Source organism: Choristoneura fumiferana, chromosome 5, assembly GCF_025370935.1.
Source record: "Choristoneura fumiferana chromosome 5, NRCan_CFum_1, whole genome shotgun sequence".
NCBI classification, from domain to species: Eukaryota; Metazoa; Arthropoda; class Insecta; order Lepidoptera; family Tortricidae; genus Choristoneura; species Choristoneura fumiferana.
In genome coordinates, this window is record NC_133476.1 from 12,988,937 (window position 1) to 13,007,856 (window position 18,920).

Here is an 18,920-nt window from a genome sequence, read left to right on the forward strand (position 1 = left end):
ATTTAAACCTGCGTCTTACGAGAGTGTAAATAGCAGCTTGTGAGGGTGATCCAGCCATAAGAATTGCTCATGTTCACGTGTTAAGGTATTAAAGAACAAAGATTATAAAGTTAAGTAGGTACTTTTTGCAAATATCTAGGTTCAAGTATTGGTGATATTTCCATCTATGTCAGAAAGTTGTAGATAACTTGTAAGTTTGGTATAGATTAATATGTTCAACCGTTTTTTAGTTAGAGCGCGTAGAGCGAGCAGCATTGAGCATTCTCATTCTCCTCTTTATTATTTATCTTGCGGTAACTCGGGGAGACCCTGAAAGTAATTCCTAGCTCTTAATGTTTCGCTAACTAAAAATAGTCAAAATTGGTGTGACGTACTTTATAGATGGCCCCTTCTTATCTATCACTCCGAGGTCGACTCAGCTAAATCGTTTATGCGACTGACTTAGATGCTTATCATTGCTGTTTCACGATGACGACGAATGTTTGACAGTGTGGTTGTCCCGTTCGCTGGCGGCGTGGCGGCGCGAGACGGGCGAGTCGACGCTGGGCGCGGTGCGCGCGCGCGCCGGCCTCGCCGTGTGGGCCGAGCGCGGCCGCGCCGGCAAGCTGTGCGCCGCGCCCTACGACCAAGACCGCCGCGCGCTCGCCAGCGTCGGCGCCTCGCTCTGCAAGGCTATGACCTTCAAGTAAGATTAACCTAACAGGATGGCGCATGGGGGAGGCCTATGTCCAACAGTGGACGTCTTACGGCTGATATGAGTATGATGATGACGGGTTAACGTGTTGTCCAATAGCTTAAAAAAATTTTTTTTTAATTGGAATATTTTGAAGTATTGGGTCCCATTTTCACGATGTCAGGATCTGATGGCACAGGGCATGTATATTATGGTATTTCAAATGTCTATATTCTATTATATAGAATAAATAGACATGTTGTAATTTATAACATAATAAATAAATATTTGAAATTTTTACCGCTGTGTATTTTTGCCGCAAATAATAAAAATAAAAGTAAAAGTTAAGAGGGTACCAACCACCCGATATAAAATTACGTAGGTACCCCACATCGTAGGTACGCCTAACGTGTCAATCGAGGAATGAACAGAGAATTCGTTCATTTATTCCAGTCTCAGAATTCCAGTTCATTAAAGATAATTCAATGTTCCAGGGGTGTTGTGAGCACGGAGGCAGTCCCGGACACCGAAGCAGACTTCGAAAATCATCACATTGATAGGGCGGACCAGCCCGAATACGTTGAAGTAGTGGATCCGTTTGCAGCAGAAATCTCGTTCTTGAAGAGCGAGTGCCCAGAAAAGAGGGTTATAAGAGTTGTTTGTGATCAATTAGGTAAGACACCTCATTTTTAGGGTAAAATTCTATGTCTGTATACCCGTTCGTCCATCTGCAACTAAGCTAAAATTAATATCTGCTGTACTAAGCTAAAATTAATATCAAAAAGGTACCCTGCAGGTCTGTTACCACTTAGAGCAGTGCAAAATTAATTGAGGCATCTCGCGCGCTAGACGGCCATGACCAACGACCAGTGGCCGCATCGACTAGATTAACTTTACCTAATGAAGCGGCCAGTTGGCTGTTGCGGCAAAGTGCGCGACGTTCATATGGACTATTTAGTTACCTAATAACTAATGAAGCGGCCAGTTGGCCGTTGCGGCAAAGTGCGCGACGTTCATATGGACTATTTATTTAGTTACCTAATAACTAATGAAGCGGCCAGTTGGCCGTTGCGGCAAAGTGCGCGACGTTCATATGGACTATTTTTTTAGTTACCTAATAACTAATGAAGCGGCCAGTTGGCCGTTGCGGCAAAGTGCGCGACGTTCATGTGGACTATTTAGTTAAGTACCTAATCTGGTCGTTTGCAATCACTGATAGTAGTCGTGGCCGTCTAGTGCGCGAAGTGCCTTAAAGGTGCACTAAGGATAGATTTTCCGAAAATCTTAAGAGATAGAATACTAGCAAATTCATTATTCATCCACGGAAGCAAAGCCGTGTGGTACCTACCTAGTCTTATAAAAAATATGTTATTTGTTATTAGAGTGCGGGCTGCCGGCGGCGCGAGGGAGCGAGGCGGCGGGCGGCGTGGAGGGGCTGCCGCGGTCGGCGCGGCCCGGCGACTGGCCGTGGCACGCGGCGCTGCTGCGCGCGCACGTGCATGCCTGCGACGCCGCGCTCGTGCACCCCGCCTGGCTCATCACCACCGCCTCCTGCTTCCAGGTGAGTGCGGCCATTACTCGTACAGCACTACGACACCGGTCGTCGCAACTAATGCGTTAGTATCACTTCATCTAAAAAGCAACTGGTCCTAGGTTAGAGCTGCGCGAAGCGCCTTAGCCACGCTAAATAGGACCTCCGCGACGCGGAGCTCCGTCGACTTTGATTTATAGAATTAACGATGAGCATAGACCGACTAGGCGTTCGGGCAATTTTTAGACCACTTACTACTTAGACTAGTTGCTACTTAGACCAGCTCCTTTTTAGACGAATGATACTAAATTCACGTATTTTATTTGATCACCGCGATCAGATTCGACTGACTATAGTGCATGCTTGCCTGTGGTGATAGGACACCATTAGAGATCTCTCTCTGATCCTGTGCCTGGAGACCGAAGCCCTAAATAAAAGAGTTGAAGGTTGTATTTATGCATCAGAGTTAAGAAACTTCGATAGCGCCATGCAGGATAATAATATAACAGTTGATGAATTTGACGACTAGATGGCGCTAAGGTTCGCTACATACCTACTCTTACATGCTCCATCTAAATATACCTACCTAGACGAGATTCGGTGGTAAATTTCGTCTCGTATAACCCTCGAAATGTTCATTAGATTATGTAGAGTAGATAGATAAATTTAAGCTATTTGCCCCATTTCTTCGATCTCTCAAATAACCTAGCAGAATATTATCCCCACTGCCTTGCCCCATTGCAGCTTTAAGTGTGTACGAAGAGTTTGTTAAAATATCTGTTTTAAATTTCTTATTCGCATCAACACCAACGAATATATTGTATACAGCAAATGTCATTCAATAGGTAACCGTATTGTATCCACATCCACAGGGTCAACCGAAAGCTGAATGGACGGCTAGACTAGGAACAGTACGAATCCAGAGCACGACTCCGTGGCAGCAAGAGCGGCGAGTAGTTGGCATGGTGCGATCCCCGGTGGAAGGCAGCATGCTCGCTCTCGTGAGGCTAGAGGAACCCGTCGAGATGACAGACTTCGTGCGTCCAGCTTGTCTGCCCATGGACGGCGTGGGTGTGGGCGACTATGAGGTGTGCAACTCGCTGGGCTGGACGCGCAATAGGGACCAGCTGCAGCGGATTCATATAGTTGCGAGTCCGATGCACAACTGTGAGAACGTGAGCATTGCGACTGTCAACGGCATCTGCGCTGAGCCCCTTTATAACCAGGATGATTGTGACGTAAGTAGATCCGACCCTTAATGCCGCTTTGGTAGCCCTCGGACCTTTAATACTTTGGAACCTGTGCACAAGGTGTAGGTATTTTTTACCTGCAAACGACGCGCAGTTATCGTGTTAACGCGTTTCATACAAGATTCAGCGACTTTCGCGACAGCTTTTTTTAACCACCGACGCAAAAAGAGGGGAGTTATAAGTTTGACCGCTATGTGTGTCTGTATGTCTGTGTGTGTGTCAGTCTGTGGCACCGTAGCTCTTAAACGGGTGGACCGATTTAAATGCGCTTTTTTTTATTTGAAAGCAGGTTTTTTAGCGATGGTTCTTAGACTTGTTTTATTAAAATCGGTTCAGTCGTTTTTGAGATATTAAACTTTGAAGTGACAATGTTGGGGGTTTTCCAACTTTTTGTTGGCGTTCCCTACGCTGCACTAGGTATTTCGACGTTCATGAAATGCGCGTCGACTGCGCCTAACCATAGTAGGTTGAACCTAATATAAATGTCCAATATCTTTACTTATGTAGATAAACATTGTGCACTACCCTTTACACTTAAGCTCTAAATCTCCCATATTTATGATTTCAAAAACTGTTCCAAAGCAACAAATCAAGGACTGATTGTACATTTAAGTGCAAAGATATAGATACGGCCAAAGTTACAAAAATATGTATACACGACTTTAGGCACTTAACATTTTGGTAGTGTATACATATTTTAGTCACTGGCCATGTCACTATCTTTGTACTTGACTGTAACACAAAATCTTAACTTTATTTTACCTATACACAGGAAGAAGAATATGCAGGCAGTTCAATGATGTGTTTCGACAAGCTAAGCAAACACTGGTCACTGGTGGGAGTGAGTGGATGGCGCATCGCTTGCTCCAAAATAGGACTCGGGCGGCCGCGTATTTACGACTCAGTTACATCACATATAGACTGGATCAGAAGAACAATTGCCAACTCAGCAAGGTGACCTAACCTTGGCTCCATACAGAACAAGTGAAAAGGTTGAGATGTGTACTGTACAACTGTTGTTTGAATTGTGTCATTTGTATGTAGGTATTGTTAAGTTTGAAGTATGAAATGTGAGTAAATAGTATGTTATTATCTATAGGTTAAGATGATTGGCTGCCTTTTCTCCTAGTTTAACTATAATACCAACATTTTATAATAGCACCAACCTTTTTAAGTTTAATACATTTTCACAAACTCAAGTCACTTGAACCAAGCAAACAGTGTATCATAATATTTTGAAATTTTATTATTATTATTGTTTAAGGTACAAATTTCTTTAAATATATTTATTATAGATTAGTGATAATTTATTACATATGAAAATGTACAATGCTGAATAACTATTAATTATCTGTAAATAATTTTTGATAAGTGTAACAAAAGACCAAATCTGAAATAAATGTTCTGAAATATATTTTGTGATGATTCAGTTCAGTACCCAATTAAGTTGCTCATTAATACATTCAGTACCAAGAATCTGTCAGTCAGGTTCTCTGTTCATAGCCACTTTTCTCTAGAAAGCAGAAAAATGCTGGTCACAACCAGCACCAACCAATAGCACATAGCACTACACAGTAATGAATGGCTAAGGAAGAGTGAGTGAATTTGAATAATTTGCTTAAGTAAATCTAAATAATCTATTTTTTTTACTGAAAGCACTAATTATTCCCAGAAACAATACTATCATAGATTTGATTAATATCCAAGTGTACTGAAGATTATATATAACATAGGTTCCATTAAAGAAATGGGTGATTGCTTAAGAGTCAAGAAATATGCAAGTTCTACAAGTCATAGTATTGTATTTTAAAAATAATGCTCAATATGACTACTTTGACGATCCTCAAACCACAAAAATGTCAAATTCAGTTTAGAACACCCTCTTCTTGCAGTTCCTTTCGTATCTTCTCTTGCACATCGCTAGGTAAGTTCTTCATCTCTTTGTTTAGGTATTCATTCAAGTCTTGCAGTGGCTTGTAGTACTGATGCACGAGCTGCGAGCCCGCGAGCATAGAGAACATGGCCGCAGCAGAAAATGAGATGTATTGACCCCACGTCACCCCAGCAGGCATTTCAAATGGATGAATACTTCCTTATTTTATCTTCAATAATATCGTGAGCCTGCCTCTTCTTAAAAGTATGGTAAAAGTTCACTTCTCCAACCCTCCAGTTAATCATAGAGAACTCCAAAGATGCGCCAAGAACGAAAAATAATGGCAAAAATCTAAACATACCAAAAGTCTTTTTTCCAGGCCATTTATTCACCAATTTATGTACCCAACCAATTCTCATTTCAGGTTTCAAAACTAGGTATCACGTAAAAGTAACTGCTTGCATAACATTCATAACCTTACTTGTTTGTTTTTACGTCAACGTACGTCAAACCACAGAATAAGTAAAGGGCCCCATACACGGTACGATTCGTCTGTACGATCGATCTGATGAAAATCGTGACGATTGATCGTAAAGAGCCATACACTGATGTTTCATCGATACGATATTCATGATTGCATGGGATTTTGTTGCGATCTCCGACATCGTCTTCGATGAAGTACCTAAATCGTTAACGATATTGACATACTTACACTACCGTTTCGTCGATTCGATCGGTCTGAAGCGACGGATAGTACAGACGAATCGAATCGTGTATGGAGACCTTAAGGCTAAAAAGAACGCATCCTCAAATTCAAATATGACGTTTCTCTGACGGTTGCTCTCTGCCTGCTGGTGCTGTCCAGTGTTGTCAACGTAGGCAATTTGTCGCCAATTAGGCTTCTCGGGTTGGAAATCGGCGACGTAAAATTCTAAATAGCGACTGGTCACCTTTTAGGCTACATGAAGGACAAGTTCCTTATAGTAGTTGAAAGAAAGAATCAAAACACAAATTAACATAAGAACAAGAATAAAAAAATACCTTACACGCAAAATGTAGAGTTTAAGTGGGATCAAAAAGAAAAAGAGTGGACGAGTTAATAAATAAATAATAAAAATCAAAAACCCGACTGCCTTAAAAACTAAAAGTAAGAAAATAAGTCTAGTTTTTAAGGCAGTCGTGATTTTAGATTTTTTAAATTTAATGTTTTTTATTTTACACTTTTTTAATATTTCTGTGAAAATAGTAGATTAAAAGTATTATATATATTTAGAATGAGCTAATTATAAGTTTTCATTTGATTCCCATAGCGTTACAATACAAAATATTTTTTAAATTCCTTCGCCATATTTTTTTTCGCAGTCGTCTTATTGAAATATTATATGTACCCTTTGTCACTCCGACAGTTATGACGAATCCAATGATACCTCATATGTTACAATCCGGCCAGCCGTTGAGGCTGCTGCGAGGACCAAAGAAATGGACATACATACAAACAAACGTACATACATACACACGCTTGAAAAACATAACCCTCTTTCGGGCAGTCGGGTAAAAATAACATGCAAAATTAACAATAAAACTGACCAAGCGCAGTGTAGGGTTCCGTACTAATAATTTGCATATATTACTAATCTTACAGTCCCTTACAGTTATGAAATTTGACACCTGATCTGGAATAACACCTAGGCTACTTTTTTAGGCGACCTTAGTTCAAATTAGGCGACTTTAGGCTACTCAAGCTGTGAAAAATAGCGATATATCAGGTTCCGAGTCGTTGGCAGCACTGGTGCTGTCAGCTTGTTGTCAGCTTTGGGCTTTAGTTGTCTGTCTTATCTCTTTCTGTGTCAGACAGGGCAGTCGGCTCAGCTGCAAATGTCACTAATGTCAGCTTGTAGGTACTAATACTCTATATGCGGTGCTCTTTCTTGCTCGTGCCAATTGTTAAAGAACTAGATTTTTTTATAAAAATTTTCTCCGTGCATTGAAACTGGTAACTATTTTTAAAGGTCATATAAATAATTATACATCAACAGTTTGATCTCTTTGAGTTAATGATACTTAATGTTTTCGGTCTTTCGCGACAATTATTTTCCAGAATCGAGTGGCATGAATGATCAATCAAATACGCTTGCAGAAGTCGAAATACGACAAGAAGTTTTTAGAATATGTAGCTCCTATCAAGCTATCGGAAGGTCGGCGGTTGAAATTGCACACTGAAAGCTGGGGATTGTTGACTGATTATTACTTAGAATCTGTCAAAATAAACCGCTACAAAGGCCAGGTTTCTTCTGCTGCAACCCTGAAAATAGGAGACAGAGCTGGGCAAACAATCTGTGTTGTGAAGGGGCCAAATGTGGGAATACTGTTTGGACTATCCACTGAAGAGTGGTTGGATGTAGAAAAGATGGTTGAAAATGAACAGCAGTTGTTTTACCGATACTTTAAAGATGGTTTACACGGAAACTTTAGTTGTGAGCAAAAACTCTTTTATCACTTTTGTCTTACCAACCAGACAAATGATTTGTTGGTAGCATTCTTTACTAGATGTGTTAATATGAGAAAAAAAGATAAAGGTGATGCCTTTCTTCAAATTAATGAGCTTAGGAAATGTAAAAGTGATGATTTAGGGTTGTATATTGATTATCTACAAACAAACTGTGATTAAATGAGACTTAATACCATTATGTACATTTTAATCCCTTGTATGCGGGAACTAAAAAAAGTACTGAATTCTAATCTCATTTGTTTTAATAAGCATTCTGGGCATTTGTAGTCAATGTTTAATGTAGAATGATCAGAATAAGGATGTGGGTGGACATAAACTTTAGATTCAGTTAGGCTCGACAAGCTCACTTTCCCGGAACATACACTCTAAATGTGCACTTTTTCAGAAGGATCACTTTCTTGGAACATACACTGTCTCTAAAAGTGCACTTTCTCAAATAGTGCAATTTCTCAACCTACACAATAGGTTAAAAAGTTAGAAGGGGGGGGGGGGAGGGGTTGACACATATGTTTAAACTTTCTGTGTGATTATTTCCAAAAACTGTTGATTTTATCGAAAAATAGTATTTGAAGACTCCTACCATTTCTACAAGACCCCAACTTTGTGTATAGGTTGACAGGTACCCAAAAAATTTTTTTGCCATTTTGTCAGCGTGAATAATAACTAAAGTACACATAAATATACCAAATGTGTGCACTCTGGAAAAGTGCATTTTTTGAAATAGTGCACCTTTCGAAAGTGTACCTTTTGGGAAAGTGTTTGTTTTAGAAAAGTGCACTTTTTGACATTGTGCCCCTTTCGAAAAAGTGCCCCAATTGGGAGTGTTCCGTTTGGGAGTGTACATTTAGCGGAAAGTGCACTTTTAGAGAAAGCGTATGTTTTGGGAAAGTGAGTTTTTCGAGCCAAACCCTTTAGATTTAACTATAACTAAAGATTCAATTGTTGTCCAGAACATGTGATCATAATGAAATTGATCTAAACATTTTAATGAAGGGTAGTCTGATAATAAAGTGTAGAAATGATTGTCACTTTCCTTCACTTCTGCCTAATTTTTAACATAAATGCTTGAATATGGTAAAAGTTTTATAGGATTTTTTTACTTTTCTTTTACCACTTTCTACTCTTTGTTCTAATGTAACTACTTTTGCGCTTGTTAACTTTTTAGCCACAGTTTCTACTTGGATTATTGTATTTTATCGACTTTTTTTTATAATGAGCGTAAACTAAATTTGTTATAAAATGTATCCTACAGGGATTTATCAGTATATATACATAGGAGATTATACACAACACAAGATACAATAATATGATAGGAAACAAAATTAATAAAAACAACATAAATATACCTAACTATATGACTTGGATTATTGTAATAGAAATCATGGATATAATGTATTTAACATGAAATATTGTTAAAAAGTGAATGATGCCCAGGAAGTCAATCAAATTAAAGTGTTTTGCTAGTATTGCTTGGCAGCCAAAAAGCTAAAGGTTTTTGCATCATTCATAGCATGCTTTTTTTTAAAGCTAGCTAGGTAGATGTATATAGTCAGGGGCTAATTTTAAGATGTGACTGAATAGGGACTGAATGTATGTGTGAGAAGAAAAGAAGTTCTCACTGTCCAATCTTAATAGGATAGCTTTGGTTAGGTACAGAAATAATATTATTATACTTTTCAATAAAAATATTGGTTTTATTTGCAGTCTGGTACTTAGGTACTTCTTAGGGTATGAAGTAAAGGAAGTAAAGTACGACAATATAAAAAAAGTAATAGAACTAGTCTGCGGAATTTTCATACTAAATTATTAATAGTATTTTACATTGAAAATGAGTTTTTTTATTTATTTGACTGGATGGAAAACGAGCAAATGGGTCTCCTGATGGTAAGAGATCACCGCCGCCCATAAACATCTGCAACACCAGGGGTATTGCAGACGCGTTGCCAACCTAGAGGCCTAAGATGGGATGCCTCACGTGCCAGTAATTTCACCGGCTTTCTTACTTTCCACGCCGAAACACAACAGTTACAAACAAGGTGGCCATAATAACATTAATTATTAGCTGCTGCCCGCGACTCCGTGTAGAATTCGTTTATCGCTTTCTCGCGGGAACTATGTACCTATACCTACTTCCCGAGACTCAAACTATCTGTACCTACATCGAATTTCATCTAAATCGGTTCCCGCCGGATTGCGTACTGCGTTAATGACAAGTATCCAAAGATATAGTTTGCTTCGCAAAAATGGCCCCTCCACGCCACTGCCACATAGACATCGCAAATAATGGAATTCTTATTTTGTGACATCCTAAAAGGAGGTCCTTTTAGGAGCACTCTAAAAGCTCAGCACGTGAAAATGTGTTCACTCATTCCCAAAAAAAAAACTGAAAAATTATAAGCGCGTTAGATGCCTCTGAGTAAGGTTGTGGTAAGGTAGCGTTCGTTTTGCATGGAAAATGTAAAATCAGAAGAAAACATTTTGATGACTTATTCTTTTTAGGGTTCCCGTATAGTTTCGCCATGTCTGTCCGTCTGTCTGTCTGTCTGTCCACGGCTTAGCTCAGAGACCGTTAGTACCTAAACCCGGATTTTTAATTCCATGGAAAAATGTAAACAAAGATGTTGCCGTTATCAAAAAACATTTGCAGAATCCAAGATATTTAATTCTTTCTACATTTGCCAGAAATCGACTTCCCCCATTTATAAACTGTATTTCATAATCAAGATAAAAAATAGTACACAGTGTGCATGCTAAGCCCCAAGCACCTTGACTATACAATTTGTACACCTGGAACCTCGTCACATTAAATTTAATAATTACTCCCTTTACCTTGCTCAGGGGTGGATTTCGCTTTGTAGCTCGGGGGGTCCCATATCTAGTCGAATTCTAATTATAACTAAAACAAGTTTCCTCTTTTTACAAGCTTTTATTTAGTTTCACCTGTCCCGTTGTCTGTCTGTCATCAAATCTTGCAAGTTAAATCGACCAATTTCCAGTAGTTGGATTGACTTGAAATTTGGTATACTTATGTAAAATGCGTGACCATACAATAATCTGGTAGTAACATCCTGGTAGTCCAGCCAGGATCGTCTTCACAGGACGGAACTCTTCAATGGTTATGGCATCAACTTGAAATTTGGTATGCAAATGTAGTTTGGGTGGTTTGGGAGACAATAAATGTACAGTCAACAAAAAGTACAGTCAGGAAAAAAATCTTGCATTAAAAAATATTTTTTTACCAAAAACTTATGTCTTATGAGAGTTATGAAAAAAGTCTGATCGGGCTCTAGTCAGTGTCGACACGAGTCGAAATCCTACAAACGCTTTTTATTTATGGACCTGAAATGCCAAAACATGTTACAGCAGGAGCGCGACGTGTAGGTTGGGATTCGTGTCTGGGCGGCAGATTTAAGTTCGGTGTGGGTGTTGACACCGAATCGGTATCGGTTTTGCTAACGGCAGGGAAATAACGATCTTGAAATTACAATGTGGGCTGCCGAAGGCTTCGGCGCTGCGTACGCGCCAGTAGGCTTCGAGCTAGCGCGCCGCGCGGACTAGCGCGACAACGAACGAGCGACCGCTCCCGACTGTAGCTGCAGCGATCGAGAGCAAGTCTCACTGAAATGGAAGTGGCAGGTCAATGGCGGCGGGAGTGGGCAGGAGCCGCCGAATATGGGAAGGTGAGGCCGCCGACTCCACTCACTACCCTCCACCTAACAAGAGCATAATCCACACGCGCACGCTGAAGCTTATCAATTACTTCCCTGTATTTATAAGTTCACTTAACAGTGCAGCTTTAAGACTGTTTTCACTAGGTAGCGCTAGTTCGATCGGAAGGGCAGCCCGCTCCTTTAAATAAAGTGTCACATACCAACAAAGCTTCCAATAGTGAAGATGCAGTAGTATGTGTTAATTAAGTGCTGATGTGAATGCTAAAGACATCGTGATATAGCTACTTATATAGCTATGTTCCTTACCGGTTATACTTATGGCATTTCGATTAACAAGCGGTCATTGCCAAAAGAGTAAAGTTGTCTTTCCTTATACGGTATTTAAAACTCGGAATGACGCGATTGCCTGAGCTACATAGCTAGGCTATCGTCTCAAAACCTAAATGGCACTAGTGAACCGTTACGGTAAGGTTCAACTTCGTGAAAGATGTCTTGCGAACCTGTCTGGCCCAGTCAGTTTAGTTTTGGCTTTGTTTTTTTTTTCATTTGTATCGTGCCAGGATGTGAACCTCAGAGCGCCGGTTTTCTTGTAAGAGATATTTTATAATACCTAATGTATCACACATCTTTTGAAAGCTCTCAAATCATTAAATATCCGGAATATTTAAGCAGGTGATTGGGTTAGTTTGTCTGAATACACTTGTAAAGGTTTTTCATTGGAATTTTCGATTGAAAATAAAATCATCCCCTTGACGCCACTTACTGAACATCAACCAATGTATGGAAACATTTAGTCAGTTACAATTTTGAAATTCTGAAAACACTTACAGAGATGTTTAATTGAACTAACTTAATAATACCATAATTAGACTTGTACCTATCTCGTCGCAAATGGAGTTGACTTTCAGAGCGATTTTGTTTAATTTCAATCTTCATTTTTATTCACCTTTCAGTCAATACTTTCATAAAATTTTTAAAGTGCACCAGGTGAAAATTAAATTTTGTAAAGTAGTTAGCTAGCCCCTACGCTCAAATGGCACCTCTAAATGGTGAGCATTCGTCATTTGTTGAACCCTGAAAGGAACCCTGACCCTGACTGAAAACGATGAAAAATTGGCGCTATTGCATTGGTGCCGTTTCAATAGGCTTAATTAACCAAAGTTAGATGGGAGAAACCGACAATGCACTCAACAGGATTACGTGCTTACGCGATGTAGCCATAAAATTAACGCATGGCATGTCACAAAAGAATCGTGAGAAGTGCGCCATATTCAGACGGCTACACGTTACAATAGAGATCGCGGACCCGACGCGATCATCGAACGGAGAAAGTGGCGATAGATGTGAGGAAGCTACCGATCGCTTTGTCTACGATGACGACATTAGAATTAGAACTAGGAACGAGTTCCGACCGTCTACTATAACAATTGTATTGTATCGTTTCTGGTTACGCAAGCGACTTGCAACTTAAACTTAACTTTAAGTTAAAAGGTAGGAAATGGTGGAAAATCACGAAAACGTTATTAACCACCTCAGCGTAATAGCAAAGCTGTAAACGCCCAAGGACTTTGAATGCGTGAATGATAACATTAGGCAAGTTAACTTAATGCTCACGATTGCTAATTCTAATAAGGCTACCCCGGAAGATTTTGTTCTGTTGTTTAGCTCAGACGTAGTTTTTGCGACTTCGTTTGGATTCAAAACGTGTTGTTATTGTTGCATTAGCCATGAGCTATGTTGCAAACTAGTTGGGGTATATCCGAGTGACATTAAATTGGAAAGTGTCGCGGTCTCGAACAATGGGTTGTCGATGTCGCGCGAACGGAACGGACACAAATCGTTTTGTCGCAACATTGTCGTGACAAGACGACAATAAATTCACTTAATGTTTTAGCACTAATAACTAGTTAACAAATCATTAGACAAAGGACTCCTGCCCTGCGCGATTAGTATCTCACCTGATCTCACTCTACATATAATACGTTAATGGTTAAATGTCAGACTAAGTAAGCCGTCATAGACGATGTTGAGTCTGCTGTTGTTTAAATTTCGTCCAACGGTTTAGAACGAAGAGATGGCAACAAGATGTATAAGGCAATGCTAAAATATCCAGTTAGCAAGTAATCTATCTACATTCAGCGATCAAGAATCGATGTGAATGAAGCTATCATTGAAAAAACTAAACAAACAATCGTACTTACTTATTTGTGTTGTGAACGTGGACTTAATATCTCTTTACAAATTCGGCAAATGCATGGTGGGCGTGTATTGATTTACATACTTAAGTTCTATGTACATGTGTGACATCTGGTCTTGAACTTATTTTCAATCGTGTCAATTTATCTTAAAAAAACCTTAAGACAACATATAAAGCAGCTTAGGAACACTTTACAATTTAGATTAGCTACAGTATGTAGCTGTCGTACATAACTTGTTACCGACGTATTTTTTGTACAGCTTAAACCATAATGTAAAATTGTAGCGACTCTGATATGAATTTTTAAGAGAGCAAATTACCTACATGTAAACGGAACTTGGATTGAAAAAATAAAATTTTCTCTAAGCAAAGAAAAATAAATACGTAGCTATGTGGCCTCACGAATCGACCAGAAAAACTTTTATGTAGTTATTGGCATGTACCTACTAGGTGGGCATTTTATCATTAGGAATTCATTTCTGTGCTTTATAGTCCTTAATAGCGGGTTATTGTATTTATTGGTTCCACGAGTAGGTACCTACAGAGCCGAGCGCGGGTCATGGCTTCCCAAGGTCTTGGTCTTGTCGTTTAATAAGATCAGTATTGATCGGCAGCATGTAGATATTAGTTAATAGTAAAAAGGGCTTACTGACTATAAACAAATATCATTGTTATGTTACTTAAGCGTGGCCATGAGCGAAGAGGTCTCTTAGGGTTTCATACTTCGTGAAAATGGCAAAAACTAAACCGTTCTACTTAATACAGCGCGTTATTTTTGATTTTGTTTATGCAATATGCAACAGGTCAAATAAATTTAATTTCTTCAAGACACTAGTGGTCTAGATACTCATCCTGTTAAAAAGATATTCAAGAATTAAGGATAATTAATAATGCACAGTAAAAAAAAAATTGTCCTTAATTTATGACGTTTTTTTAAATCCGTGGCTTAAGTTTTTAAATGTATGTATTTGGCAAAAGAAAGTAAAAAAGTGAGTTTTTTTGTTATTAGTGTCAGTGCCCCCCCCCACTCCCTTTCCAAGCTAAATGCTTGTTTGTAGATTTAGACTTAAATAAGTAGTGTAACGAATTTGAAAGTTGTGAAGCTATTTATAGCCGTGGTGGCCTAATGGTTTCACCTATCGCCTCTCAAGCAGAGGGTAGTGGGTTCAAACCCCAGCTCGCACCTCTGAGTTTTTCGAAATTCATGTGCGGCATTACATTTGAAATTTACCACGAGCTTTGCGTTGAAGGAAAACATCGTGAGGAAACCTGCACAAACCTGCGGAGCAATTCAATGGTGCGTGTGAAGTTCCCAATCCGCACTGGGCCCGCGTGAGAACTATGACCCAAGCCCTCTTGTTCTGAGAGGAGGCCTGTGCCCAGCAATGGGACGTATATAGTCTGGGATGATGAAAGCTATTTCCCACAGCTAAGGCTTTACAAGTTAATGATTACTAATAGTCGTTCGAAACTTGACATAGAATATTTGCCGCTTAGTACACATATTAATTGGTATAGGAGAGGGCGCTACCGTGCGCACGTTAATAACGACTCCGCGATAAAAATCATTTAAAAATAGTTTTAACTCGAATTTCAGTGAAAAAAACAACTTAAATGAATGTAAATTGAAATCTCACACCGTTCAATATAATAGTTCCTTCCAATACGCAAAGAAACAAGAAGAAAAGTAAAATTTTAATCTGGCGCCAAGCGGTTGCCGGTTGGTGTTTGAAAGTGAATCTATGCTTATTGACTAAAAACAAACGATAAAACAATAAAAGGTGCAGTGAAATTGAGATGTAACTACGAAGACGAAGTGATGTAGACAAACATACATATACAAAGGTAGGATTGGCAAATTTGGCAAGAATAAAATAATAAAACCGTTTGTCAATTTAAACTGTTTGTTTATATTCAGTGATTGAGAACAACGCCATCTACCAATCAAGAGCTAAACTTATAACTACAAGACATAGGCTAGCGAGTGTTAAAAACCAGCGCAGCAAACACGACTCAGATAACAAGACCATCTCGATAGTACGACCACTCGCCACTAGAGGGCGCAAAAACAATTATGACTCCTACTATAAAATGTTTAGCTTGCGTTAAAGCAGTCGATAAACTGGAACAGCTTTATTGCACACAGTGCAATGGTTGTTACCACTATCAATGTGTGAACATTACGTCAGCATTCTATAGAGAAAACCAACCAAAATTAAAAACAAATTGGTTGTGTCCTTCTTGCGGTATAGTCACACGCCGTCGTCGGCGGAACGATAACACCCCCGCGTCCCCAGCGGGTATGAAACAGTCCGAGCATGAATCAAATGATCAGAATGTCTCAAGTGATGTGGACATATCTAATCTGCTGGGCGACACGTGCCTTATGTCAACGCCACCTAAAAATGATTCACGTGCTGCAGTACGTGTGGATTATGATGAAGACTCTACAAACGCACCAAACTCTTCAGCGTTCTGCGGTCAAAGGACTATCACAGTAACCTTAGATGACTTCAAATCTATACTTCACGAAAAACTGGAAATGAACAAAGAAGAGATGTTATTTGAATTTAAATCTATAATACAAAGAGAAATTAAAGTAGCCATTGAAAACCTGAAAACGGAAATGACTCAACGTACAACCGCATTGTCAAACGAACAGAAGGTTATTAAAAAAGATCTTACTGACCTTGGCCAAAAAATAAAAATACTGGAGTCAGAAAATATTAAGCTTCAAGATGAAATTAAAAGAATACAATCTCAACTCAAAAACCCAATAAATAATGAAAATCAAAACAACGATAGCGCTCGCAAAAAAATTGTCCTGCATGGCTTTCAAGAACTGTACGGAGAATCAGAATATGATCTCCTAGAACGTCTGTCTTATATGTTCAGAGATATAATGAATGTAAATTTGGACGGGTATGTTGAGGAGCTACGTCGTATTGGTAAAAGAGGCAACCAGAGACCATTAATCATAGAGCTCGTAAATAAACAAATTACCCGTTACCTACTAGACAACCGTAACTTTTTCCAAAACACTGGTTTGTCAATTACTGAGTACTTGGACGAGAAATCACTGAAAACAAGAAGAAATCTGATTAATATACTCCGGGAAGCCAGACGTGATGGAAAGCATGCTGTTTTAAGAGATAACAGATTAATAATAAACGGAGTAGAATATACGGACCCATCTTCAAACCTGACTTCAAACCCAACTCCAAACACAGCTCCAAACACAGATCCAGAGTCAACTCCAACGACAGTAAAAACGAAAAACTTGAATGAGTGTCGCATGTTTCGAAACTGACTTCCATGTACTTATTCAAAATACACAAAGCCTTAAAAATAAAATAGACATATTAGATAGCATACTGTGCGATAAAAAATACCAAGCCATATGTCTGTTAGAAACATGGATCTCAGACCAACAAGCTGATGTAATGCAAATTAGAGACTATACGTTTGCCGCGACATACAATCGTCACGAGCGCCGCGGCGGAGGTGTCGCTATAGTAACGAGAGATGGCGTGCCGTACACAGAGAGGCCAGACATCGCGGCTCTATCAGTAGAGTGTGTAGTAGAATGCTGTGCAATAGAATTAAAACCAAATGTAATATTAGTAGCAATATATAGGCCAGACCGAGAAATAGAAACATTTTTTGAGATATTAAACAAACTTTTAAACAAATTTAAATCGAAAAACCAAAAACATATTATAATAGCAGGAGACTTCAACATAAATAAATTTCAAAACACAAATAACTATCAAAGACTAATAAATACAATGCTTGAGTTCAACCTTCGCCAAATAATAGATAAACCGACTAGAGAAACTGATGTAAGCTCATCTTGTATTGATTTTATTTTCACAAACAACAAACAGTATAATGTTAATGTGAAAGATTTGGGAATTTCTGACCATAAAAGCTTGCTGTACACTTTTGAGCAAAACTCAACCGCAAATCAAAATGTTTATATGTATAGAAGAATTTACAACCAGTCAAACATAAAGTCTTTCAAGGCTGCATTGCAAAAAGCTAAATGGGAAACCATTTTACTACATAAAAATGATATAAATTCAAATTACAAAGTCTTTGAAAACTACATATCAGAATTAATTAATCTGAACATACCACAAAAACATATTAAAGTAAAAAACAAAAACACTAAACATTGGCTAACTACAGGTCTCAAAAAATCATGTACACACAAAAGATTGTTAAAAATCTTTACTAATCAAAGTAAAAATAATGTTTTAAAGCAACATACTGCAAAATACACAAAAATTCTCAAAAAATGTATAAAAAAATCCAAACAAAATAACTTTATTATACAAATGAATCATTCTAAGAATAAAAATAAAACAATGTGGCAAATAGTTAAACAAATAACAAAGAAAAATTTTACAAAAAAACATAAAAACATTTCATTAAAATCACAAAACAAAACAGAAAATAATCCCGAAAAAATAGCTAATTTGTTTAATAACTATTACGTGTCAGTTGGCAAGTCTCCTTTGCCGGTGGCGCGCCCCCGGCCGGCCGGCCTGCTGCACGCCCTGCCGTAAACTCAATGTATCTGCAACCTGTTACTGAAAAAGAAATACGTGCTATAATCCAACACTTACCTAATAAATCTAGCTGTGGCGTAGATGACATTCCCTCATTCTTACTGAAAGCCTGTGTTGATGAGTTCACTCCACCTATTACACAATTAATAAACCAATCCTTTGATCAATCTTGTTTTCCGGACAATCTGAAAATAGCTAAGTTAAAGCCTATTCCAAAAAAAAAGGGAAGATTAGATGATCCAAGCACATATAGACCAATCGCATTGCTTCCAGTTATTTCAAAAATATTCGAAAAATGTATGGCAAATCGTATCTACAGCTTTCTAGAAAAATATAAACTGCTTGACGAAAACCAACATGGATTCCGAAAAAGACACTCGACAACTCTTGCTATATACAACTACATACAAGAAGCTTTAGAATACATAAAGGACAAAAAATATGCTATAGGACTCCTGTTAGATATGTCGAAAGCGTATGACAGAGTTTCACATGCCATTCTGCTCAATAAACTAAACTCAATAGGTATTCGGGGCAAAGCACTAGGCTGGATGAAATCATATCTTAGTCAACGAAAACAGTACGTTGAAATTGAACACCTTAACGATGTAACTGGTCATATAAAAACATTTACGTCTGATA

The 18,920-nt window shown here is 38.6% G+C and overlaps 4 protein-coding genes and 1 long non-coding RNA gene across 8 annotated transcripts in view; 3 read left to right on the forward strand and 2 right to left on the reverse strand.

The window, feature by feature from the left end:
• Positions 1-4,868, forward strand: part of LOC141428184 (atrial natriuretic peptide-converting enzyme) — a 29,075-nt gene extending 24,207 nt beyond the window's left edge. For both annotated transcript variants that reach the window (XM_074088000.1, XM_074088002.1), the window contains exons 8-12: positions 490-685; positions 1,168-1,346; positions 2,056-2,234; positions 3,077-3,442; positions 4,227-4,868. In XM_074088000.1, coding sequence (XP_073944101.1) covers positions 490-685; positions 1,168-1,346; positions 2,056-2,234; positions 3,077-3,442; positions 4,227-4,412 — 1,106 coding nt within the window. In that variant the 3' untranslated portion in view covers positions 4,413-4,868. The remainder of the gene's footprint in view (positions 1-489; positions 686-1,167; positions 1,347-2,055; positions 2,235-3,076; positions 3,443-4,226) is intronic.
• A 368-nt stretch (positions 4,869-5,236) lies between these two features.
• Positions 5,237-5,526, reverse strand: sloth2 (ubiquinol-cytochrome c reductase complex assembly factor 6 sloth 2). Its single transcript, XM_074088012.1, has one exon. The coding sequence runs from the start codon at positions 5,524-5,526 to the stop codon at positions 5,320-5,322; it is 207 nt and encodes a 68-aa protein (XP_073944113.1). The 3' UTR covers positions 5,237-5,319.
• A 1-nt stretch (position 5,527) lies between these two features.
• Positions 5,528-5,837, reverse strand: sloth1 (sloth 1). Its single transcript, XM_074088011.1, has one exon. The coding sequence runs from the start codon at positions 5,744-5,746 to the stop codon at positions 5,528-5,530; it is 219 nt and encodes a 72-aa protein (XP_073944112.1). The 5' UTR covers positions 5,747-5,837.
• Positions 5,838-7,174: 1,337 nt separating this feature from the next.
• Positions 7,175-9,354, forward strand: LOC141427808 (uncharacterized). Its single transcript, XR_012451366.1, has 2 exons — positions 7,175-7,320; positions 7,426-9,354. It is a non-coding gene; the product is annotated as an uncharacterized lncRNA (long non-coding RNA).
• Positions 9,355-11,342: 1,988 nt separating this feature from the next.
• LOC141428190 (uncharacterized) overlaps positions 11,343-18,920 on the forward strand; it is a 51,329-nt gene continuing 43,751 nt past the window's right edge. For 2 of the 3 annotated variants that reach the window (XM_074088014.1, XM_074088016.1), the window contains exon 1: positions 11,980-12,096. In XM_074088014.1, the coding sequence (XP_073944115.1) occupies positions 11,995-12,096 (102 nt within the window). In that variant the 5' untranslated portion in view covers positions 11,980-11,994. Of the gene's footprint in view, positions 11,517-11,979; positions 12,097-18,920 lie in introns of those variants that run through there. The other variant, XM_074088015.1, reaches the window with a different exon arrangement.